At 32.8% G+C, this 11,209-nt stretch overlaps 1 protein-coding gene across 2 annotated transcripts in view; it reads left to right on the plus strand.

Moving 5' to 3' along the window:
* Positions 1-6,551, plus strand: part of LOC125074455 (histidine decarboxylase) — a 32,129-nt gene extending 25,578 nt beyond the window's left edge. The window contains exons 15-18 of one of the 2 annotated variants that reach the window (XM_047685830.1): positions 1,718-1,825; positions 2,617-2,787; positions 4,329-4,469; positions 5,879-6,551. In XM_047685830.1, coding sequence (XP_047541786.1) covers positions 1,718-1,825; positions 2,617-2,787; positions 4,329-4,469; positions 5,879-6,453 — 995 coding nt within the window. In that variant the 3' untranslated portion in view covers positions 6,454-6,551. Of the gene's footprint in view, positions 1-1,717; positions 1,826-2,616; positions 2,788-4,328; positions 4,557-5,878 lie in introns of those variants that run through there. The other variant, XM_047685829.1, reaches the window with a different exon arrangement.
* Positions 6,552-11,209: the final 4,658 nt, after the last annotated feature.

An 11,209-nucleotide genomic window follows, 5' to 3' on the forward strand; every position in this document is an offset into this window, starting at 1 on the left:
CTTAGAAGACACAGCATCGGCACATTCGCGAGTGAACCAACGGTTACGCGTACCCTTACTGGCGAGGTCTGAGTTAGGAATGTAGTATTCCATCCCCAACAGGATCTCACCAGCAATAGCAGCGGCGCTAGCTGTCGGGTCATTCTCACTGAAGCAACGCTCCTTCCAAGGGACTGACGCATAGTAATCGCGCAAACCGTCCCAATCTGCCGACTTATAGTGCCAAATGCGACGTTTGCTTACCGTTGGTGGCGGCAGCTTGGCCTGTGGCACTTTGGTAGATATCAGGCAGTGATCCGAAGAACCAAGTGGAGCCCGAACCTCAACCTGATATTCCACCGGGTGGCTAGTCAGCAGAAGGTCCAGTAGGGAAGGCGCTTGCCCGTCAATGTCTGGGATCCTGGTGGGCTGATCAACCAACTGGGTCAAGTCATGCGTGAGAGCGAAAGCATGGGCAGTCCTTCCCGCATGGTCAGTTTTGGAGGACTTCAACCATGATTCATGGTGAGCGTTAAAGTCCCCCAAAAACACCAGTTCCGCGTTAGGAAACTGCTCTTGCGCAGCATCTGCCACCCGACTAAGATGGTCAAATAGTCGGCTTGTCTCCAAGTCACCATTGTGGGATCTGTAGAGGCACACGTAGACCCGACTCTGACGAACCAAGTCCACACGTACCACTATCAGGGAGAAGGAAGGGTCCTCCAAGCAGCGCAGACGGTGACAACAAACATCCGTCCTGACGAACAAGCATACTCCGGCTTTCGCTTTGAAGGATTCTTCAAGCATGTAGCCGGGATAATTAAGGCTGGTATCGACAGGACGGAGTATTTGAGTCTCCGTCAGAAACAACATTGCTGGCCGTGCTGTCTCGAGATGGTGGTGGACAGCATTGAGGTTGGCGTGGAGTCCACGGATGTTAACGAACTCAACCTCAAACAGCGTGGGAATGGTGGGGGTGTGCACCGCTGTACGACCGTCATTTCTTTTATGCACTGTCATGGATAGGGGGAAAAAAGAGGAAGAGACGTGAAGCGAGCGATGCGTTGCCACGATAAGGACGGTCAAAGTGTGGAGCTGTGTTTCCCCAATAAGTTGCCAGAAGAGAAAATAAACCGACCCGCCGGGCGGAAGGGCCCCCGAACCCTCCCGGTAGTGGCCGCCGGGACCCCACCGTCCGGTCACCAACCGGCACGACGGTCCACACCGGGATTATGCGTGGCCTGGTGGGGCAGCCTCGCGAGCTGGTTAGGAACGCTTGGGCCCCTGTACTCTGCCACGGGCGGCCAGCGGAACAACCGTTTCTACGGGTCTCCCTGACCGGCGGGTCAATATACTTTCCTCCAGCATTGGTTCAACAGCAACATCCACCGGACCAACACTTATCGCGACAATGCGCGCTCGGGCACTGGCTGTACGCCGGCTGATCTCGAAACGCGGCTGCAAGCAGCCACTTCACGAGTGTTTCACCATGCGTACGGTGGTAACAAGCCAGGCGGATGATTGACATCCTACCACCAGAAAATAAATTATTTATACTTTAATAATAGATGTCTTTTTTTTTTAAATGTGCTTTAAAACTTTAATAGGCCAAGATAAAAATCACTCATCTTAATAAGTATCATGATGAGCTTACATCAAACTAGCAGTATACAGCAGAATCTTGCAGTGACAAAATTTGTTGAACCAGCTTATCGAATTGCGTATTCTCTATTTGCAGATGATTGGAACGAAATAAAGAAGGTTGCTTCTGAAATATTGGTGGACATGTTCGGTTCTGAAAATGGAAATATCGTCATACATAAAAAGCCAAGGATCTCATTGAAGGGTAACTTTTCTATATATATTTTTTCTTATTTTACTAAACTTTAAAGTTTCTACGATATGGCTAAGCAGATATCTATATGGTTTTGGTATATTATAAATTTCCCATCGTATGATTTAGGAGTATTGTTATTAAAAGTCAAAGCCAAAAATCTATCGATGTAGTACTGTTACAGTTGCTTATTTATAATCAAAAATCTGCCACCGATTCGGAAATAAACACCTCGGTTATGGAAAGAATAGGCGAATGAAATTAAGTGTTTTTTTTTATGTCATCATAAGCATATATATATAATTTAAAAATTGACAATATCGTCATAAGTAATCAAATCAGATAAACACATTCCCAATGTACACGATCATAGGTAGACGAGGAAAATTTCAAATAAGATTAAAGATAAGAGACAAATTGTGTGTACTTGAAAACGTAGAATTTTCTCAAGATTCGTTCAACATTTGATCCATGAATTGATCTAACAAAACCTATTGTAACTTTAATATATCAAATAAAAATTTAATTTATTCTAGTAGTTAGCGTAATGGAATCATTCATATTTTTAATTCTGTTAGCTTTAGAGTTCTACTACTTACGGAGCATATGTACAATTGAGTAGAACCTAAAAGATCTGTAGTTTCACTTTTTCCAAAAGATATTACATCATCCACAACAATAAATAAAATTTAGTTACGTATAGTCTATAGATCAACGAATACGAACCTCCCTTTATCGTCTAGTAAAATCTTGTATTCAAGAACAGGCTTCATTTATAAATATATAAATATTTACATTTCCAGAAACACGTGAACTAAACGCGACATTCGGAACGAGCCTCCTTCTCGCCAACAGCCCAATGAGCCCGAAGATCGTAAATGGTACCCATGTCGCTATTTGTGATTACGAGCAAGTGCTCTCATCTTGTGCGCAAACTTTTGCGCAGTTGAAAATGGAACCAAAGGACAGCCCTGGTGAGTATCATATGGATATTTAGTTTGGTTTTGCTTATTTGGTGGTTTAGTGATTACATTACTAATATACCGGTGATAGGGCTTTGCATGCAACTGGTTAGTTAACTCCTTCTATAACACTTACTATATCCTCTTCGAGATGTAATTAGGAAACATTTTCTATAACCCTTATTAGAGGTCTCAATACAGCCTTCAACACTTAATCAACCACTAAATACTTTGTGTTATGATGTATCTTTTTGATGTAAAGATGTAAGCTTTGGATACCTATTCTCATAAATAGCTAGGTTGATGATATAGAATGTTTACATTTCTTAAAATGTTAAGGTTTATAATGCAGAGATGACATATCAGTTGTAAATCGTCTTAATAGTATATTCTCATATTAAGAAGACTAATAATTGACTGCCTCGTAGTGACTAGATATATAATAGATTCTGAGGTGTTGGTTTAAACTTAGGTCGACCCAATAAAAGTGTATACGTAATTAATGTACATATTTCATCTTGTAAATACTAGATGGCGTTATGTCAAATTGTAGATAATTCTGAATCGCGATGGCAAGATTCGCTAATTGTTTGCATATAGCATTTATAAATTTTTTGATTAAACATGGTTACCAGTGGCACCTAATAGTTTTAATAGTAAAACGTTAGTGTTGTGGAGCGTCCTTAGGATCGACTGAGCTAGTTGTTCAAAAAGTTATTGGGTCTATAAAAAAATCTCAGTAGCCGTTTCGAAGTTGGAAGTGTGTATAAAGGCGTTGGTCCTCCGTCTGAACTGTCTCCGCTCCTGTTGGTTTAACCATCCCATCGGATTATGATAGTGAGAAAATAGAGTGTACACCTGTGTTTGTACACACACTTATGTACCATAATATGTCCTGCAAAGTTGTCTGGTCTCCTTTAAGATTAACCGCCTTGTCCGAAATCGGTCATGACAACGTCAACATTTACTCATTATACTTCATTATTGACAAATACAAACCACTTATTGAAATAAGTTTTTATTTGAAACTAGTGGGTCTCTTGCGAAACTTTGCGTTTATTCAAGAGATTATTAAGGTAACTCGAAAACTATGACGGTTTTTTTTAAATTTCATTTCATTGTAAACTGCATGTCATTTATCTGCATTTGGCGCCAAAATTATAAGAGATTTTTGAAATGAAATTTTTTATGTCAAAAATGATACATTAGTTCATTTAGAATTGGAGTTTTTCGATTGCAATTTACTTTAATTTCGTTTACGTTTTTCATTTTTATCTTATACAGCCGTAGCAATGCTCTCTAACCGGGCAGTAACCTTGTTCCGCTCTCTAAAATTAATTCTTTGTTAAATCGTAACAATTTAGTAAATTGCAATCAAGATCACATCTGTGGCTGGAGCTCTTCAAAATGAGACCATAACCAAATTTTGTGCGCAGCTATCATCCGTATCATAATCATTGGAGCAAAAATCGGCTTACGCTATTAATATATATATAAGATATATATCGCCTATACTAACCTATACTATATAAGCTATACTAACTTTCTCATAGAAATGCGTAGACGAGTCCGCGGTATACGTATGTGCGGGAAGAAGTTTTCTCTGGATTCTTATATGGACATGGTGCAGGGGCTCATGGTGGAGCAGTCGCTTCCTCAGTGCTCGGAAGAGGAGAGGGATGACGCTTCTAATGGTAAATGGGTATTTATTATTTTGAACGTGTAGTTGAGAAGTTTTATTTATTAGCTGATTGATGGAGTCGTGACCTTGGGCTCAAATCCTAGCAACATCCATTGGCTTTTTATGCTTAATATGATTTTATAAATCATCTTCTGCCTGTTGTTGAAGTTGAGTTTCTTTCGCCGGTTCTTCTCAGGTCATAGTGTTTTCTTTTTCCGAACCGGTGGTAGTGTTTCATTTGACTATCAATAAGTATGTGCATGCTTCTATATTGAATAAAGGAATTTGTGTTTGAGTTTGAGTTAAACATCGTTATGGAGTTTGCGCGTCGGATTAGATAGGCTATTTGACTGGTTTTTAAAATACATTTTATATTATTTAAACATTTGTTTAAGGAACGCAGTAAAAGTTGTTTTTTTTTTTAATTCTAGTACATAATTGCTGAAAAATATCAAATTAAAAATTCGATTTTTAAATAGTGCGCGAAAACGCTACTTTGACAATATGGCGCTGCAATGGGTCGGTGACGTCACTTGCCTGTATTGTAATCTGTGGCACATATAATCCACATACAGTAGGCAAACGAGGTTAACGAGCAAGTGATATTATCATAAGGCCGACCAATCAGGAGCGTTTTGTGTCACGTGACAAACGTTTAAAAAAAATAACATTTTTATTTATGGATTTTTGAATAAATTAATTATTATTTTCAACTTTCGTTAATAAATTTTCACATTGTCAAATAGCCTATTCCGTCACATCCATTAACTCACAGCGCGGTCTTGCATGGTGTAACAGACAACACTTTCTGTGAAAGAAGACGAGTTTTGTACAACAATCTCGGATTATTATTTCACTTTACTATCTAACTGATATGTGTTAATTTTGCTAGTCTCTTCCAAATTGTGTTGTTAGTGGAAATCCTTCATAGTGCATCCAAAATTGCAAAGATTATCTTTAAACATTTAATGTTTCCGGTTTTAATGCTTCTACTTCTGGGAATAATACTTTGCCATTTTAATCGTTGGATCTTACAATTAAATTTTTAATCATGGAGTGCTTTTTTACGTTCTACGTATGCAATTTAAAAGTTTACCTTAATCAACTGCCTTAACTTAACAATTATTTTTACATTGTATTTGCTATTTATTTGGTCTCATTTTATTTTTTACTTCGTTACATTCTATTTGTTTCGTAGATATTCACTGTCACTAGTAGTATTAGTATTTAATTTGATTGGTTTATTTTAGGACCGAAAAGTGAGCCCATTGGAACAAAATATTGAGGTAATGAATTTAAATAAACGGTGATTGGTAATGTTTTAAATACAAGTAATAGCTCTTATAAATACAATGCTTCCCATTCAAGGATTTAAAATCCGAAGGAAAATAATTAAAATGTTTGTTGATAATATTCTTTCAGGGTCAAGCCCTGGCGAAAAATCCTCCGTATCAACATCGCCAGCTACATCTAGTATGACGATTAAACACGATAGCAATTTTGATATGAACCAACTACAAGTACCTGCAACGCCATCCAGACAATACAGATCTAAGTCCATTGATGTGTCACTAGCAGACTTGAAGCTAGACGAGGCAACTGTATCAATTGATATGAAGAATAATGAAATAGTAATAACTCCAACTGGTTCAAAGAAAATAGACGATCAAGTACGTTTTAATGCTGCTGAAGAGAAATTGAACATAGGTGATAGGATCAATCAAGCATTTGAAAATTTCCAAAGCAGTTTGCGTGATAATCATAACGAAACTAACGATAAAATTGACGATAAAGGCGACGAATCTAATTCTAAGCTTACTATTAAAGGGCCGGGTAGTTATATAAAGAAACTAATACAACAGTTCAGTGAAGGTCCGTTTGAATCAGACGAACCGAAGCCTGACGTTGAAAAAGCAGTTTCAACGCAATCTATAAAAGACAGGGCTGATGCGATTTGCAAGAAATGCTTTCATTATAAAGGTAAAATGAATAATTAGGACAATATATAATAATTATCTTATAAACGATATAATCATTGTTGGTTAGGTAGGAAATTGAATGTGCTTTGATATTAGAAACATATAATCGTAATAATTCAGCTTCTATTAGAAGATATATGTTAATTATTCTATTAGTCTTGATAATGTTCGTGCCTATAATCAATTAATTATTATTTTAATATTATGTAGATAAGTAAGTTATTTTCTTCATTAACACAAAGCACAAATATAGTTTAATGAATAAGTTTTTTTATTTTATTATATGTTTTATCAAAATAAAAGCTCAAAATGAAAATATGAAAGGAAATATTTTTGTTATCTTCGATATATCTTCATATATGACAGGCAAGCATATTACTAATTATTCAAATATTTTGATATAAGGGTAAAGATTGGTTCATAAATATTTAATATTTTAACATTATAGAAATTCGTAAATTTTGTTTAAAATCTTTTGAAACAACATATATAAATATTATTCACATATAATTATTTATTACGAAGACTTAAATAAGTATAATTAAATCAAAATTAAAAATAACCTCAGTATAAATCATAACCACTGAGTGGTTTGTTGTTGAGTTGAATTTTTTGAGTGTAAAATGAATCAGCCCCAGTGCTACCTACAATACACACAACACGGGGCATAATATGTTATATTATAAGATTTAAAGTGTTTGCATAATTAGTAAAACTAGAAGGATTACTAATTATGAAATGACAATGCACAGCGGTGTATCATTCCATTTTTCCACCAGAGCGTCTTGTAATCTAATAATTTTAGAAATATGATTCATAATATTAATTATATTAGTTATTACATTTTGTACAGTTTCCTGTATTTTTTAAAAAAATTCAATGTTTCTTTCATGTTTTTTTATTTTTTTATTTATTGTAATGGATGATTATTGTTTAGGAGTTGAGTGTGACGAAGGTTGAAAACGAGACAGTATCACTTTTTGATTGAATAAAATCCGTACAATTGTACAAGATAATATCATCGGTTATAACGACCCAGTGACACGTATGAGTAATAACATATTAAAGGAAATTATATATTATTTATACTTAATGTAACTTAATTGTAGCCAATATGTAGCTATTATATTATTAAGGCCTGTAGATTATAGTATATGTAAATTAGGCGTTTAGAAATGAAAAAAAAAAATTTTTTTTTCATAAACTGCTGTGCCACATCAATAAACTTTGAAGTGTTTATTTAATATGAGTATTTTAAACACATATTATATTAAAATTAGAATTAAAATTATATATAGTTCGGTCGCTAAGAGAATGCGATTCTAACGTCTGTCAGTTAGTCGTGACTTTAGGATAAACAATTGAAGTAAATAGATATAACAATGTATATCGATACAGATTAAATATATATATATATATATATATATATATATATATATATATATATATATCGTATTTATTTTATTAATTTTTAGACATATTGAATTGTTTTTTAAATATAATCTAATTTTACTTTATAAAGTTAACTCTGTTTGTGGTTTTACAAGCACTTTTGAATAATCGAAATGTGCTCTTTGCTACCAATTTCAGTTTAAAGGCATTTATTTGTCATAAGTCTCAAAAAATACCTAAAATGATAATTACTAATAAATACATTGATATGTTTGAAAATTGTCTCGGAAACCGTAAAATAAATAGTGAAAACTTATAGTCCATGAAGGTAGTTATCGAATTTAGTTACATGTTTATAAAATATAATTTAATTAATAATTAATAAACATAAACTGCATGCTTCTATCGAGCCCCGTGGAGTGATTATGTAGTTTGTTATTTTTCTCAATATCTGGACTATCGAACACCGATATATTTTATATTCCAACTGTTAGCTTGTTCATATAAATTCATTTTTCAATTTCCATCGGAATCCGTTCATTGGATTTAATGTGGAAAATTCAAAACCAGGTTGTATCATTTATTGATAGTTTTTTGAATGATATTATTTATAAATAAACTAATTGTCGCATTGGCATAAAAATGTATGCCTATGTTCTTCCTTGGAGTTCAAGTTAGCTCCAAACCAAATTTCAACAAAATCGATTAAGTGTAATATTAACAAATTAGTTACTTTCGAATTTATAATATTAGTATAGATTTTCCACTTCAAAATTACATCGTTTTGAATTCACGGATGAAAGGCATTCTCTAAGCGGTCGGGACTTGTTTGTGTATTGCGTAATTAAAAATTATATTATAATTATATAAAAATCATGTAATCTTCAATGTAATCGTATATAACAAGTTAATAAATATATTCATTGAAGCATTATATTTGATTTTATTACACACAGTTATTTTCATATTGCCTTTTTATGATACAGGAAGGCGTACGGGCCTGATGGTAGACCACAACCGTCCAAAGACATTTTCGCTGTAATTTCTTACCAATGCGCCACCAACTTTGGGAAATAATATCTTATGCCCCTTATAGCCTATAGTTAAACTGGCTCACTCGCCCTTCAAACCAAAATAACCATACTAAGTATTACTAATTGGAGGAAGAATTATTTAATGAGTCGGTTGTATCCAGTCAGACGGGGCAAATTGGGGCATTATATATAATGTCTATAATCACTGGTCAAATATCGATATCGGGATAACAGCCCGAATGAGGTTATTATTTTAATTTTAATTATTTTAAAATAAAAACATCTTAACTTCCTTATATATTTATTAAATGCGTAACAGTCATTTATTTATAACGTATAAATACATAATACAGTTGAGCATTTGATATTTTATTAATAATTAAACATAATACATTACTACAAATAGTTTTTACATATGTCTTAAAACAATTCGACAGATATGACATCAGATAATATTTCTGAATTGCTATCCTTTATTAAACTGAAATGAAAGATAGAGAAAGCGATATTGACTTTATCAAATACTTGAAGTTTTAACGTGATTGGAATCAGATACAAAAATAATACCCAACCACTATATCTGGAGCTCGCGTCTAATTTAACTATCCTTTTAAATATAGTAAAGAAAATAAAGTAATTGTTTAAACTCGACACGCTCGGAGCAATTAATTTATAAAGAATTTAATATGATATAAAGATAAAGATAATTAATACTCTATAGCACTCAGGATAGTATTCTTAATGAAGTGCATTAAATCGATCTCATTTACTTATGTGAGCTCTTTTTTTGGTTCAACAATGTTCCGAGTTGCTTCTTTCCTTACCTTTCCATTCCGATTAAGACTTAACGCTCTTTGACCTTTTTCATTTTCTTAAAAGATAAAATTACTTTAGAAAATAGACATTATTAAAATATATTTTTTTAAAACTGGCATTTAATATATAAATAATTTTATAAGAAGTATAATTATCTAACAATAAACTGTACAATTTTTTTTTTATTTCGACTTATAATTAAAATAAATAACATTTTTCTTATAAATTATCTTAATATAAAAACTTATTGCTATATTTAAATAAATAAATGCAATTTAAATTTACATTATTATTAATAATAATTTACAATATTTATAAATTTATTATTTATTATTAGAAATGGAAAAATATTTATTTTCTGTCTTAGAGAGCTATTAATTTTATATATAATAGAATACTGGATATGAATACTTATTTAAAAAAATGTATTTTTTTTACCTCAAATATTATTTTTAAATAACAATTTTTAATTATTAAGTTAAGTTTTTTATTATTATATATATAATATATAAATTGAAATAAATAAGGACAGTGCATAATATACGGGGTGGGATGTCGCATATTAATTTAATCATAATACTGGGATGATCGTTTTCATATAACAGAATTTTCAATAATGACCTTTTTGAATTAGGAAACGATTATAAAAAAAAAGTTGTTTGTATTTAGATAGGATTCGAAATTCAAATTTCACAAATTATTGCGCATTTATCAAACATTAGTTATTTTTGGAACACATTAACATTCGAATTTTAAAATTAATTTCGAATCGATCAAGCGCTTTATTAAATATCATTGTCATAATTTAAAAAAAAAATGTCAAAATATTTTATAACATTATAAAATGTGAAAATGAATTCGATTGGAATTTTAAAAATGAAAGTATAAAAACTTAATTTTATACACTTTCGTTATAAATTAAGTAAGTGGAACGGAATGATTTTTTATGGAATTTATCATTGCATTAATAAAATTGATTATTCGAAAGTCGAGTGAAAGGGTGTGTGAATACGCTTTAGCTTTAACGATTAAAGTTCAAAATAAAATTAATAATATTGGTAGCTTAAACGATTGCATCAGATTTGCGTTAATATATAATATATAAAGCTGAATATTTTGTTCCTTCATCAGACGATTTAAAAAAAGAATATTAGAACAGAGGACTGTATAATACTATACTGACCCACCCAGGGTGGAGCAACGTTTAACGCGAGAGAAATCGCGTTTAGTTTTAAATATAATTACGTTATGGGAATTTAGTTATAGCTACATAGGTATATATATTATGACTATATAAGATAGTATATCAAATGACATGATGGAACAATTCAGATATACAATAGCTTTTGAGAAACTATAGTCCATTTCACGAGTTGAACTCCTAGGGTACAAAACACTAGCACCTCATTGGTCGATGCGCGCGGCCAGAGATAAGCGAGACGAATCAGGCATGTCAGACGATCCTAAGAAATTATTTGGCCGATCAAGGTCACGCGTATTAACCAATGATCGCGCAAGGGCGACATCGTTTG

The sequence above is a fragment of the Vanessa atalanta genome, chromosome 27 (genome assembly GCF_905147765.1).
Source record: "Vanessa atalanta chromosome 27, ilVanAtal1.2, whole genome shotgun sequence".
Classification (NCBI taxonomy): domain Eukaryota; kingdom Metazoa; phylum Arthropoda; class Insecta; order Lepidoptera; family Nymphalidae; genus Vanessa; species Vanessa atalanta.